The sequence below is a fragment of the Brassica napus genome, chromosome C2 (genome assembly GCF_020379485.1).
Source record: "Brassica napus cultivar Da-Ae chromosome C2, Da-Ae, whole genome shotgun sequence".
Taxonomy (NCBI): domain Eukaryota; kingdom Viridiplantae; phylum Streptophyta; class Magnoliopsida; order Brassicales; family Brassicaceae; genus Brassica; species Brassica napus.
The window spans coordinates 1,973,828-1,989,306 of record NC_063445.1 but is presented as its reverse complement, the minus strand read 5'-3'; the positions used below and the strand labels follow the sequence as shown (position 1 = coordinate 1,989,306).

General features: G+C 32.1%; 2 protein-coding genes and 1 non-coding gene across 3 annotated transcripts; 1 reads left to right on the top strand and 2 right to left on the bottom strand.

Moving 5' to 3' along the window:
• Positions 1-7,099: 7,099 nt before the first annotated feature.
• LOC106385048 (N-alpha-acetyltransferase 50) lies at positions 7,100-8,294 on the bottom strand. Its single transcript, XM_013824996.3, has 3 exons — positions 8,055-8,294; positions 7,651-7,770; positions 7,100-7,554 (listed from the first exon to the last, which is right to left on the bottom strand). The coding sequence occupies exons 1-3, from the start codon at positions 8,206-8,208 to the stop codon at positions 7,349-7,351; spliced, it is 480 nt and encodes a 159-aa protein (XP_013680450.2). The 5' UTR covers positions 8,209-8,294; the 3' UTR covers positions 7,100-7,348.
• A 253-nt stretch (positions 8,295-8,547) lies between these two features.
• On the bottom strand, positions 8,548-8,619 carry TRNAG-UCC. Its single transcript has one exon. It is a non-coding gene; the product is annotated as a tRNA-Gly (tRNA).
• Positions 8,620-13,429: 4,810 nt separating this feature from the next.
• On the top strand, positions 13,430-15,401 carry LOC125581423. The gene is made up of 2 exons (XM_048746813.1): positions 13,430-13,485; positions 14,253-15,401. The coding sequence occupies exon 2, from the start codon at positions 14,261-14,263 to the stop codon at positions 15,218-15,220; it is 960 nt and encodes a 319-aa protein (XP_048602770.1). The 5' UTR covers positions 13,430-13,485; positions 14,253-14,260; the 3' UTR covers positions 15,221-15,401.
• The last annotated feature ends 78 nt before the right edge of the window (positions 15,402-15,479 follow it).

Genomic DNA, 15,479 nt, shown 5'->3' with positions numbered 1-15,479 from the left:
ATTGAATTACAATAAAAGTTACGACGTATCTTGCAGTAAAAACTATAAAAGTTACGACAGATCTTGCAGTAAAAACTATATCGTAAAAATTATAGGTTTATGTGATAAGTTTACTGTAAAAATATGAGTTACTATTTTATTAATATAATTGATTGGTAACTTTTTCGATGTATAAGTTGCAGTATCTATTATTTTTTAAAATATAAATAATATTTACTACAAATTTAATATAAATATTAGAAAAAATAAAATATATTAATTTAAAATTAACTAATGATACTGAATTATACATAGGTATATAAATCTCCCATATATATAAATAATTTATGCGCATAAATTTTTAATTACCAAAAAATATTAAAAATCAAAATTATTAACAATTTAAATGACTAATTAAAGTGGACTTTATACAAAATAGTTTATTTACATAACTTTTTAATTACCAAACAAAATCAACAACTAAAATTATATAATTTTTTAACTAATTAAAGTGAAAATATTTTCTTAGAAAAGCTTATTTTGTATAATTTTGATAAATAATTTGGCTAACAAGTATATAACCATATTAAATTGTTAAATACTATATTGTATTAACTAATATAGCTACACGTACACAACTACGTGATTATATAATACTGTAAATTGTTTGTTTCAAAAAGGAGACGTGGTAGTGGTAGTTAATAGACAAACCCAAAAAAGAATTCTTTAACCCAAATCTAATACATGAGATTTTTGTTGATGTTGATTTAAAATTTGAGTTATCATTTTCATAAAGGGTATAACTCAAAATTGTAACTCAACAATAACTCAAACACTTCTTCAAAATTCTAAAAGTAATTCATGATTGGTAACATTTTTTATTTAAATGCTTAACTCAAATTAAATCAAGTGTACTACATGTTACCAATCAAAGCCTATATATATATATATATATTTTTTCTGGTGTAAAATGTTCTTTACTATATTGCATGTAGATATTAAGTATTAATGTGTAGAGGCACTAATATGTTATTGAAAACTTTGGGAGTTTATTTGCACACTGAGGATATTTAAAGACAAAGAAGCATGTTCTAACTTTTATAGCAGTTTTTTATTGGATCAGAAAAGAAAACCCAATAGTCACGACCCACATGCTTCTTACGCTTGTCTCGACCACATAACAAAAACCAGGACGTTCAGCTTCTGGGCTTAACCCTACTATATAAAAGAGACTAAATAAAAGGGACTAAATTCAAGGCTTTTGGGACTATCCACCGCAGCCAAAATATTCTCATACAAAAAGAATTATAAATAAATGTCATTTAGAAGATAATTAACTAATATACGACTTTTGATATTTCTAGAAATTTCAAATTTGTAACTGCTAATTTATTAATAGAATCATATATCTATATTGAATTATGTTCTATTTTCAATCGTTAGACTTCAAGGGTAAATAAATTATTAATTTATAATATATATAGTTTATAACTTTATATTGTAGTTATAAATAAAGAGAAAATAACTGGGGAGGGTGAAGAAGCTCATGTAAAATTATGTAATTAAAATGGTAAAATGGTGAGTATGATGAGGTGAATCTAAGAAAATTTGTTGTACAAATTATGGTGCTTTATTTGTCCATTATAATGATTTAAAATAAAATATATATTCACATAAATAAGTCAATATTTGTTGTTTTTTTTTGGTAAGATGTTAAGATTATCATTTTCTGAAAGGTTACACTGTTGTTTTTAAACAACTTATTACATCAAGGAAACAAAAACAACCAACAACAACTCAAAGTAAAAAAGCCTTAAGGAGGTCTTATACAAGAAAGATAAAAAGAGAAAGAAGAACTTGCCGGGTAAGAGAGGAGACGGTCACGCATCATACGGTCGAGAGAGGCAAGGATGACTGATGAAGGTGAGGAGACAGCTGTGAACACACGAGCATTATGCTCTTTCCACAGAAGGTAGATGGCTGACTGAAAGTAGAGCTTGATGACTGGAGTAGCATGCGCATCTGCGTTGACGCGAGGTTGATTGATCCAGGCTGCAACAGAGTGTAGATCAGCCTGAGGAGAAATCCAAACTTCAGCAGCAAAAGGCTCCTATATCAAGCGAGAGAAAGAGCACTCAAAGAAGAGATGATGGTGAGTCTCTATTTCCAGATTACAAAGGACACACGTTCCGAAGACATTTAATCCCCAACGCCTCAAGCGATCCTTGGTTGGCAGTCTTCTCCGCAAAGCCAGCCATGATATAAACGCATTACGTGGAATATGTTCCTTGTACCAAATAGTCTTGTGCCAATATTTATTGTTGATAGTGTTTATATTCTTTTCTGACATTAGTATCCATATTTTTTTAGTAAACTGATCCAAAGAGATTAGTTTGTGGAGCTAACCAAACGAGGATTATAGTGTTTACTTTGGAAAAAGTAATAGGTTGAATGATAGACTGAAGTTGGTCCATTCCGAAACTAAAGATGGCTAAAATTCTTCTATGTCAAAATGCATAGATGTGAATCTTATATGAATAGAGTTCTCCATTGCTTATAGCAGTGTAATAAACTCCGTGTGTAAAGGAGAAAAAATGTTATATAAGTGAAAACAAAAATTATGATTTTTTTTCTTGTGCCTATAGGCTCTTCGCAATTTGAAGAAGAAAGAACATATTGTGTAAAAATCTTTGGCTCGGTCAAATTTTATCCAGTTGTTTATAAAACTGTTGTTTTCTGATTCATGTAATTTTTCAGTGTTGATTTAAAAGCTCAAAAAACCCATCTATACTGACTTTTTGATATTTTTTTCTCTGATTTGAATTTAAAAAGAGATAAAACTTTCGATAAGTTATGTAAACTCAGAACAAGTATTTAGCTTTAGAAAGCATTTACATGTTTCAAACTTATAATATATACATATATAATGTTTAAAATTATGCATATAAAACCTGTGTAAAATGTGTCTGAATATGTTTCTCTTCTTTAATGTGTTAATCGTACTATATATAACATTATTTTAAAATTTCAAAAAGTTTATGTCACATACAAAAACCATCAATAAAAAATATAATTCTCCATCTACAACAAGAAAAACGAAAAATTATAAACATATAAATTTAAATTAAGAAAAACTAACATTGGAAAAAACAAGAAGTTAATGTAAAAGAAAAAAACCGAAAAATAATATTATAAATAAAATAAATTTATAAGACACAATTCGCGCGAAGCGCGGAAAAAATTTCTATTACTTTTATAAATCACAGTCCAACTAATAAACGCATGCACACCACAAAGATTTGGGAATTTCATGCATTAACATAAGCAGAATATAATACATTAACCCTATATGATGACTTTGAGAGCAGCTCAAGTTTGAAGACAGCACCAGACCAATCAATCTTGCCCTTAAACTCGCGTAGTCTCTTCCATGATTTCAAGGAAATAACAACGTACCAAAGTTCCAACCTACCAGGATTGTTCCAGAAGATGACAATGTTTTCAGCATGAGTCGTTGAAATTTTAGCATTAAGTGAGAAGTTGGATTTTCAAAGGGATATGAAGGCTGGAGACAGAAGAGGAAATTTTGAAAGTAGCAGCTTTGCGGAGGATAAGGCTACCGAGAAATTCAAACAACACATTGTCATTAATGTTAATAATAATGGCTTTGCTCGGACATTCTAGAAAGACATACTCGTTCTATTTCATTATAAGTGTCACTTAGATACTTTTCACACATATTAAGAAAATGATTAAATGTATTTATGTTTTCATTAATTACGTCTAATTGACCAATGATATTTAAGATCTACTCCCTCTGTTTTTAAAAGATGCATATTCTAGACTTTTCACATATATTAAGAAAACTCATTAAATATGTATTGTTTTTTGTGAATAACAATTTTTCATAACTTTTAGCCAATAGAAATTCAATAAACACCATTAATTTTTTTGAAACTTACAATTTTTCATAAACTCATACATTGAAAAAGTAAAAAATGTATCTTTTTGAAACAAATTTTTTTTTCCAGAACATACATCTTTTAGGAACGGAGGGAGTATAAGTTTATTTATTAGATCAATGCATTTTGCAATTAATATTCAGCTGAAAGTAATTAAAAATTGCATTGAATATTACATACAGATATTTACTTTAATTTATAAATATTTTGTTTGGTTTAAATGAATAAATTATCAAGCAAACTATGAGGAGCCACCAAGCACTAAGATCTCATCCTTTCAGTTTATTGTCATCAACAAAGATGGTATTTATGCCGTCAACCTACTATAATTCGAATTTCTTCTTTTCCAACCTAATTAATGTGTATCATAACCATAAAAAATAAGCTATCAATTTCATTTGATGGTGTAACTCCCACTTTACGATGTCTTTCACAACACGATTTGGCATTGTGAGTCATCACACCACATCTAAATACATAAGATAAACCCAAACTAAGCTTAGGATGTCAAACTGAATACTAAAAAAAACTATAAACATGAGTACATGTGCTTAGCTTGTACATAGCAAAGCAAACTTTTAAAGACATTTTATTTAGCATGCTCAGGTGCATAATTCTTGTCATGTTAAGCTAATTTCTCCAATCGAATTCAAAACAAGAAACTACAATACCTACAAATGAGAAAACATTAAAGATTTACAAGGAAAGGAACATGCATAAACACAAAGAGAAAGAAGAAAGAAAACAAAACTTGATCCAATGGTATTTTGAATATGACAAAGAGAAAGAAAGAAATATGACAAAGAGAAAGGAAAAACAAAACTTGATCATGTGATATTCTGAATGAGTTAAAACTTTTAGATGTTTTGATGGGATATAAAATAAGCCATTGATGCCATTAAGATTACAAAGATTGCAATGAGAACTTGCATGAACCCAAGAGTTCCAAAATCTTCTCCTTATGCTTCCAACATCTAATCTCGGCTCTTTTTCTTCCTCATACAAAATGGTGTCAATCATAACTTTTAATAAAATCTTATAAAGGACATAGTCGATACAAGATTTCATATTATCAATCGTTTCTTTGATTATGCGTAGGTATAAATACTCAAAAATAAAATATAAACATGAATTAATGTCATTACTTCGCACAAGCACCCTTACGGAACTTATTGGCTTGATGTATCTTGACACCTCGATCATACCAACACCATTTCTTCAGGTGAACTCTCTCCACAGAAAAATAAAAAAGAAGAAGATGATGAATCTTTGCTAACGGATACTTATAAAAGGGAGAGCTAAAATCAAGTTGAGAAACTATATTATACTTATTGGTTCAGTAATAACAATCTTGGATTCCGTTGCTGATTCATCATCACGTTTGCAAGTCTTTTTTTTGTAGAGACGTCAAAACTACGAGATTTAGAAGCCGCTGCTGCCAAAAAAAAAGTCAAACATGAGAAGAAAGCCGAATCTTGTTGCTCAAGTATGAAATGAACGCTAAGATAACAAATTACCTTTTTCAGATTTCATCGATTCATCATTACGTTTGGGTGTCTTTTGTGCGGTAGCGAGACTAGCACTAGATTTAGAAGGCGCTGCAAAAAACCAAACTTGAGGAAGAGAATAAATCTTGAATGTTAATAATGAATTAATAGAACACAACAAAAACCTTGTTCAGATCTCTTCGATTTAGACTTTCTTGCGCTAGAACACGTAGATGATTTTGTTGCTTCAAAGTCGCTAGAACGCACAAACCCTAGCCTTGCAGAGAAAGTCGATTTTCTCGCGACTCTTTTGACGAGCAGAACCCTTTCCATAGTTATTCACCATCGAGAGACTTTTTTCAAAAGATAATCAAACAGTCTTGAGAAAATTGGAAAGAAACCCGAGCCTTGGAGAGAAAGAAAGTGGAGGAAGACTCTGCTAGCAACGACTATTTATAAATAAAAAAAGAGGTAAAAAAATCAAATAGAGATATAAATCAAATAGAGCTAACGGCTATTGGTTTTGATTATTAATCCTCGCTAAAATTCCATTTTTTTTTCAGCACAATCTTCTTCTTTTTTCCAACATAATTTTTATAATTCATTTACTGATATTATGTCATTTCTTAGTCGACGTACATTTCATTCTCCATATTTGGTTTTCCAATGATAAAAGTGGGACTTTTCTAATAAAAACAATTTCTTAAATAAATAAATAAAAACAAATTATTAATAATAATTCAGTAACTTTTAGAAAATCTTTAACAAGATTAATATGAAACCTGAAAAAAAAAACAAGATAAATATGATTTCGAAAAATAAAATTATAAGATTTGTATAATTTGTCAAAAACACAAATTTGTTTAATCTAAACTTGTAAAGACTGAACTTGAAAAAAAAATTGCTTTTTTTTTTACATTTCACACGTGGCATGTGCCTTTTTTTAAGATATGCTGCATGTACCTGTAACCGGTTTTTGGGTAGGGCTGGCAAAAAAAAAACCTTGAATCAGAAGAAATGAACAGAATCAGATCCAAAAAGTAGTATTGAATCAGAACCGAAATTGATCAGATATTTGAACGAGTTCAAAATTTTGATATCAAGAGAACCGAAACCGAACTCGACTTGAACCGAAATATTTTGGGTACCCAAATATATCTGAAATTGATTTATATACTTCAATATATTAAATTCTTTTAGGTACAGTCAGCCCTGTTTTCAGCCTTCAAGACTTTGGATTTTAGATCGTTGATCACATCCTCCATATCAGAAACAGTAGAGTATAACAGATTTTGCTTTTCTTTACATCAACGGCTGCAAATGCATGTTCTAGTTGAAGATCTGAGTCCCTCAAGTGTTTCACAACCCATGATAACTTCTCTCGAGTGTCTTGAAGCTCCTTTATGCTTTGGTCTAGCTTTTGGTATTTGGATTCTGCTTCCTCAGCCCGTGCTTCAGTTTTGGCTAATCTACCTTCCAGGTAATCAAGCTTGTGCACGGCATATATATATTCCTGTAGCTTTCCAAACATCTTCTTTGACATTCCTTTAAAGACTTCCGAAGCGTTCTCTTGGCGGATCAGGAGTCTGCATATTGATCTTAGCGCTCAGATCACCAGACGTTTCATCTGCTGCATTTTTTGCTTTGTATGAATATGAGAATCAGAGCAAGAATGTTGAATATTGGCTTAGCTAAGTAAAATAAGAGTTGCAAAGTCAAAACTTCCCCAATCAAAAGGTCCAAAACCAATGGGGTCACGATCACTAGGTATAAAAGAACCATTAGCTAAGGTCATCAAAAACAAGCAAAAAAACTTGGGAACAGACGCATTGTAACGTAAAGAATAGACTTGAAAATTGAGCAAACAATCCGGGGAAGAATGGCTTCCCCCAAGTCACGTATTGCTATCATTTGTTGGCTTCAGATTTGAGCAAAGGACTTGGTGACGACATAGCAGTCTCTAGGCTCGATGTTGATGTAATAGTCTGGAATGGTATCTGTGATGTCAAACCCAAACTTCTTGTAGAACTTGATCGCATCTTCGTTGTTCGTCTGAACATGCAAGTATATCTCAGACACGTTTTGCTTGGTGCACATGTCAAGAACATGATTCAATAGCTTTGAACCTAAAGAAAAAAAAAACAAGTTATTGAAATAAAGTTTCGCTATAGAAAAGAATGAAACTCTATTTGTAAACATGATTCAATAGATTTATGACTCACCAATCCCAATGCCACGGTAAGGTGCAAGAACACCAAGAGTCATTATATACACTCTCATGGTCCCTCCTTTCGTCTCCAGCCGACAAGCAATAGCTCCAACACATATGTCACTGTAATAAGCTGAGAAGAAGCAAAAAAAAAAAAAAAACATCTCTAAAACATCAATAGAGACAAGAGATGCAACTGAATTGGCCAAATCACATAAGTAACGACTGTTTAAAAAAGAGGGTAAACAGTAACAGGAGCAGATTAAATCGAAAAAGGCATCTCTTTTATAGAATCTTCTAACTTGTCTACCAAAGCCTAATCACATAACAGCTCATCACTCCCAAAGCAACTAACTTTTTCCCTAATAAAAGGGAAGAGAACATTGATCCATGAAGATATAAAGACAGAAGACGAACCGAGCTTAGTGAATTCTCCGGATGAGATTGCGTCAGCGTAGTACTTGTCGTTGTAGCGAACAGGGAACAGAACAGTGTTGAGTTTCTTAAGCTGCATCATGTTTTTGTCTCTGACTCCATCTAGCGATACGCTGGCTTCTCTCCCAGTTCCCATCGCCGACGCCGGTTGCTCGGAGAATCTAGTACGGCGAGAACGAAGGGGAGACAGATCCGGCGTTGTAAGGACAAAGAAGGAAACAAAAAGTTGAAGGGAGGCTTTTATCTAGGAGACTCTGTTCAGACATAACGCTATTGGGCCTCTAATAGATACTGGGCCTCAACTAAGCCCACACATCTCCAACCTTCTCTATCGCTTAGAGAGTTCACTATTGCCATACTTTAAATTGAGGTTGGAAAATAAGAGGGGAGTGTGATCTTCTACTTCTTAAATTGAAATTTGAAATTAGAGGATAATTTTGGCCAAAAAAGAAAGAATTTAGGAGATAAATAAAGTTGCGTCTGCCGGGAGTCGAACCCGGGTCTATTGCTTGGAAGGCAATTATCCTAACCGTTGGACTACAGACGCTTTTGTTTGGTGTTTTTATTTAACTTTTTTGTCGTGATACTGTTCCGCAATGGTCAAAACAAAGACGTCCCTGTCTCATCTTTGGTACTTGCCATAAGATGCACTTTTGAGACTGTAGATTTTTTTGGGAGATACATGAATGACATAAGATAACACTTTTGGCAGGTATGTGCTTGACAACATCCATTAAACTTTTTATTATATTCTTTTTTCATGCAGTACGAGCAAAATAGCATATTTTGGATAACGTATCATGTAAGAATATCATTTTATCATACTTAAATTTTACTTGGCCGTTCACAAGAAAACTATAGAGAAGTGGATAACATAGGAGCGACAACGTTGTGTTCCTGCATGTTTAGTATAATGCTTTGAAAATGTTGAGTATATTGGCAGTGACGGCGCTGGGCACGAGCGGCAGAATCACATGCTTCCGGCCCTGTTTAAATTATTTAAATTTTTGGCCCAAAGTTACAAAAAATTTCGGTAGTTCAGATGGCTTACAATATGTTTTAGTGTGTATTAGTTGGGGTGTACGAATCTTTCCAGCCACAATTTCATTTAGTCAATTAATAATAGGCCCAAATTTTTAATTTTGCTTCCAGCCTTTAAAATATGCGGACCGGGTCTGTATATTGGGTACAAAGAAATACGGGTGGGCATTGAGCAAATACTATCAAAATTTTCAATATTTGTGATTAGTTTTATATGCTATATGTGGATATTTAATTTTTTATTTTTTATTTTTTTGCTCCGAAAAATACGTATACGAAAAATATACAGATATTTATGAATATTTCATAAATATCTGCGGATATATCATCTATTTTGCTTGATACAAATAATCGAGAAAAAAAAATACAGATTTGTTCTTAATATTATTTTACATGATACATAAAATAAAATAAATAGTGAAGTTATATGTTTTGTAATTTTTAAAAATTAGTAAGAAAAATAAAAAGACAAAACTTAAGAAATTTTGTTTTCTTGATTCAATACTTTTATAAGTAATAATGTGAACATAATCTATTAAATTATATGTTAAAACTAGGGTCGGCCCGCCCTACGGGTGGGATATACTTTACTTGTGATCTATGTTATTATTTTTTATATAATTTTGTAATTTTTGTTTTAGGTTCACATTTGCAAAAGGTGCGTATGAGATATACTATTTTATTAATTTAAGTTATTGGTTAGTTAATTTGTAAATAATTTTTGTTTGACTTTTTGCTTCTATGATATTACTATGATTGAGTTATTATATCATTTTCAGTTGAATTTTTTTTTATTAAAGTATTTAAAAAAATCACATTTAGTTAATGTCAGTGATTTATTATATATTAACATCTAAATAATTTATTTGTTATATCTCAATTTTAGTGTTTGGCCCTTTTAAAGTAGGAAGCTTGAGTCCGTGAACTGATCCTTATATTTTGTCTTTTAAATGTTGTTTGGGTTAATATGACAATTCTTTTTGGTTTTCGTATGTGGCCCTGCAAAATTAATAGTGAGTTTTTAGTGGTGGTATGATAGGTAGACGATTTTGAACTTTTTTGGAATGTTTTTAGTACTGTAAGTATTAACTCAGAGGTTAAATTAACATGAAATTTTTAACTTTATTTGGAAAACCACTTGAGTTCAAAATTAACATGCAATTTAAGTCTCAGCCCCAAGTTTCATATTCTTCCAGTGATTTATAAGAAATATTTAACATCCCTACTTAGAAGCTCACATAAAGATTGTCGGAGACCGTTTGTTCTCTTATTCTTAAAGGGCAACAACCTGTTTAGGACCATATAAACTCATAAGTTTGGCGCTAATAGTTTTTTTTTTGTTTGCAACACAAAAAAAATAGTTTACTTACTAAAGTTGTGTTTAAAAAAAAAATAATGTTTGTGTTTTATTGGAAGAGGTAAGAAAAAAGTAAGAGATGGAAACTGTCTCACTTGCACGTGAAAGTCTGGTGCTATTTGAATTGAAACCCAAGTGGCATTTTGTTGTTATTTTCTCTTATTTTTAGGGTTTTAAGGATTTACTAAAAGTTAAATGAATACTGATTTTTTTTAGACAAATTAATGGATCAAAATTAAGTTTTTTTTTACCACGAAGATTTTCAAAACATTTACAGACAGTATACAGTGTATAGATTAAATGAAAATGCATTATTTAATTTTTTTTATGTAATAAATACAGAACTTAATAGGAAACTATTGTTCGCTTCAGTAAAAAAAACTATTGTTCAAAAGAAATAATGTTTATTAATAAAAGAAATTGCAAATTACAAAACTGGCATTTACTACTTTGTATTTGTATTTCTTTGAACAGGGCTTTGATTTAACATTACTAAATAACTCTATTCAATAAAGTTAACAAAAATATATGATCGGACAGTCGTAAAGAAGCTATTTACTCTATTTTTAATACATATTTTCGTCACCATCATCTTAAAAGAAAAGCCTTGAGAAAAATCAAATGCGTCTTTATCTCTTCAGTTTATTTATTTATTTGAGAGCTGATATTCAATTATAACAAAGAAGTGTAAAATATTACATCCCCAATGGGGCAGATTCGATTGAGACTTCAAATAAAAATCTTAGTATTATAATAGCCCAGAGTTTTATATCAACGAAACCAGTTGCCCATGTTAGTATCCCATTGGATAGAATCACGAAGAGGCCCATCAAAACCCAATCAAGTAGAGGAAAAGTCAATTCTGGAAAATACATGCAGACTTTGGTTTTGTCGAAGATTGACGAAGATCCGAGAGATGGAGTGCACGAAAGAAATCATCTGCTAAATTGGCAAACCAGGAAGCATCAGGTGGTAAAGTACCAAACTCGCATCAACTAAGAGGAGAGGTTAGGATTAGAATCCCGAAGACCAGAGATTTTATTCCTGATTGTAGAGTCTATCAATCGCAAGACATGAGAGAATTAAGAACAAAGTCTCGAAATATTCCTCGATTAGATCGGAGACTGGTTATCCGGTGGGAATAAATCACTGGAAAACAGAATCTAGCTGATTATCAAGCAAATCTACAGCAACATTTGTTTCATAATCAAGCAGCTATCAATACAAAATAATTTGTTGCCGACAATCGAAAAAAGACTGTAGAAATCTACGGAATGATTTAGAAGGAAAAAGTGATGATCTTCACTGAATTGAACTCACTTATTTATAGGTGTAAATCCACAACAATTTGAGAAAGGAGATGTTTGGAATGAGACGTCTTGGATGAGTGGGTCGGTGATATTAATGAAAACATTAATTGTATTTAATAAATCTAACAGAGAACAGTAACGCCGCAGTTTTTTCTCAGCGGGAGGAAGAAGAAACATGTCATAACCTAAGTCAAATAATGTTTTTCGTACAAACCAACTTTAAAAATAATAGTCTTGCTGTATGGTCCATACTAAGTCAAACTTCTTGGTTTTTTAGCAAGCCCAAATTAAACTTATCCCATTAATTGGAACGCAACACTTTGGAGTTGACGGACACGTGTCGAGACCAGAACACTCGACTTAATGACGTGACGCTGAGGTGTCTTCACAGGAGAGAGACCAACATTTTTTTATATATATAGATAATAATCTGAATATAATTTGTTAAATCATTTATTAAATCATATTATTTTCTTGTTTTAACTATTAAACGTTTTTTAAGGGAAGGAATATAATTATTTCATTGCTGGTTGAGGAAATTGTAAAACATAATTGAAAATATATTAAGTGATTTGGTAAAGACTTATCTTAACCAAAACAATGGATTATCTGAACTGAGCTAATCAAAACCAAACCTAATTTCTGGAAGAGAAATCAAGCCAAACGAAAGAAAGAGGTTAGCTCTTTTTATTTTCCCGATTAAAAGTATTTTCTTTCATAAAATTTACGAAGTTTTGGTGATTCTTATTCTGGATTTACTAGGGTTCGATCTGGTTCCCAATTGAATCCAAGGCAAAATCAGTTTAATATATCAAGTTTGGAGGGTTAGTTGGTTTAAATATGAGCAGTATATGTGAGCTGAGTGACGATTATCTCAGGAAGATACTGTCATTGATTTAAGAAATATGTAGTACTAGTTACCATGATTTTCAGCTACCATGTATCGAAAATTGCTCTTAAAAATCTCTTTAAATTATGGGTAAATTTATGCGAAATAGGTTCTGAAATATGTTTCTGTATATTTAATTTAATAAACTCATACTATCAATAACACATTTCTAGTTTTTCCGTTATGGAAATGTTCTGTTCAGAAAATTACAAATGCATTATTTTTATTTATCACATATCTATGGACATGTTATAACTGTGGACTAACGCTATTGGGCTCCAACTAAGCCCACACCGTCCTTTAACCCAATTAAACTTTACAGACGCATTCTTCGGCATTTTTATTTTCTCTTAGTTGGCAAAGTAAAATATTACGGAATGGTCAAGACAAAGACGTCCATGTCTCATCTTTTGTACTTTTTATAAGACTCTAGATTGTTTTGTGCTTGACTTAAGATACACTTTTGAGACTCTAGATTTTACGGGAGGTACTTAACATAAGTACACTTTTGATATGTACTTGACAATATCCATTATGTTGTGAAAAGTCAGAAAAAGAAACGCCGTATATGTTGATAATATAAAAGATGTGGGGCCCGTTGCACTATTTGCACAGTGAATTTCTTTTTTATATAAACGATCGTTTCGATCGATTGTAAACACACCATTCCTTCTCCTTCTAATAACACATCCTCTCTTATTATCAGTGTTATCTTCTCATACGGGTATAAAATTTTGCCCTTATTTAAATTTTCTCGATACAATAGAATTCTAGTTTTTTTATAACACGTTATCAGCACGATCACTCTGCGATTCGGTAAAATTTATTTGTATCATTTATACCCTGTTATAATGGTCGGTATACCGCCTCTACTATTATTTATATCATGTTATAATGGCCGGAATACCGCCTATATTATTTACTATTAATTTAATTTATTTATTGGTCGGCCGAGCCGCCTTATATTCTGTTTATTATTTATTGGTCGGCCGAGCCGCCTTATATTGTGTTTGTTATTAATTGGTCGGCCGAGCCGCCGTATAATTTATTTATTACTCTGCATTGATCGGCTGAGCCGTCGCATGATTTGTTGTCATAACATAAATATTTCATTGCTATAATTTTTACTTTTATGAAATTTTATAGATTTGATTGACTGTTTAATACGATATTTTCAGACTGATTTTAAGTGCACTCGATTTAACCCCAACGGTCACAAAGAATTTTTTTCAAAAATTTCCCCTTTCTCCAACGGTCATGAACAGTAATTTTCATCTATAAATACAACTCATTTTCACTCCATTTCATCATCCAAAACATTTCATCTTCTCTCAAAAATTTCAAATCGCTCTCCTCCGATTTTTCATTTCAAGAAAGATGATTCGCGCACTTTTGTTTTTATGTGCAATTTTTATTTGTGTTTCTATTTATGGTTTATTCGTTGGAGAATTTACTCCGAGTGAATTTAAGATGAATATCGGTTTACTTTTCTTTACATCGCTTCTCTTTGTAATTGCTTGTATGATTAATGTAAACGGTTTTTAATTATGAAGTTCTAATAAAATTATTATTTTGTGTTTTAGAATTACAAATGGCAAACATCGAGAAACTCCAGTTCCCGGCCCTGAAAATAACTGGCGAAAATTACGTCGGGTGGGTCACAAACGTGAAACCATATCTGGTGATGAAAAAGATAACCGAAACAATTGTAATCGGTAACAAATCACCACCCGAACATATAGCCGAAGCGATAATCTTCCTGAAGAAGCATTTAGATGAAAGTCTAACGCACGACTATGCAAACGTCAAGGACCCAGCTGAATTGTGGCAAACTTTAAAAGAAAGGTTTGATAATCAGAGACAAATCAACCTTCCTCACGCTCTAGAAGAGTGGAAAAATCTGAGGTTCCAAGATTTTCAAAAGGTTGAGGATTACAATTCCGCTGTCCTGCGGATAGTTGCACTCCTGAAGTATTGTGGTAATCCTGTCTCTGAGGCAGAAATGATGAATAAAACATACATCACTTTCCACAAACAGCTTCACTTCTTACCCGAAATTTACAGAAAATGCGGGTACACGAGATTTTCTGAATTGATGGTTGCGCTCATGTTAGCTGAAAAGAACAATGAGCTCTTAATCAAAAACCACAATTCCCGGCCTACGGGAGCCAAAGCATTCCCTGAAGTGAATGCTACGGCGATAGAAAATTCGGAAAGAAGAAACCATGCCAATCGAGGTCATGGCCGCCGTTTCAACAACAAACGTGGAAAAACTTACAATCCCAAATGGAGGGGATCTAATAAGTGGGTTAGACCCGGGCAAGTTTCCAAGGGTAAAGAAACTCAAGAGGATACCACCCAGAAGCGTGAGACAGTGTGTTACAGATGTGGTTGTAAAGGACATTGGTCCCGTACCTGTCGTACTCCTTCACATCTCTGTAAGTTATATCAAGAGTCCACGAAAGGAAAGGCTAAAGAGGTGAACCTCACAGAAAATGTTGAAGGGACCTCATACCTTGAATCCTCCGACTACGCTAATGAGCTGGACTAGATTACTCCTGAAGAGAATCGAAATGCCCATGATAAGAGTATTGAATAGTTTTCAGTATTACCATGTATAATTATTATATTTCATGTTTTAAACAAATAATGACGTTTTTAACGTCATCTTATTGTATAATTATTAAGTGTTTCCTTATATGAATGAATTTTATGTTTTTCTTTTATTAATATTTATGACGGTTTCAGAAATGGATCAGAATGGTAATGAAGCAATATCCAAGAAACGGATTCGTGAAATATGCATACCA

Excerpts from the sequence above, each read along its gene's own strand:
- LOC106385048 (XM_013824996.3), bottom strand. The coding sequence starts at position 8,208 with ATGGGAACTGGGAGAGAAGCCAGCGTATCGCTAGATGGAGTCAGAGAC. Across the intron at positions 7,771-8,054 it reads CGGAGAATTCACTAAGCTCG|CTTATTACAGTGACATATGT; the intron begins GTTCGTCTTCTG and ends GCTTCTTCTCAG. Across the intron at positions 7,555-7,650 it reads TTACCGTGGCATTGGGATTG|GTTCAAAGCTATTGAATCAT; the intron begins GTGAGTCATAAA and ends TTTTTTCTTTAG.
- LOC125581423 (XM_048746813.1), top strand. The coding sequence starts at position 14,261 with ATGGCAAACATCGAGAAACTCCAGTTCCCGGCCCTGAAAATAACTGGC.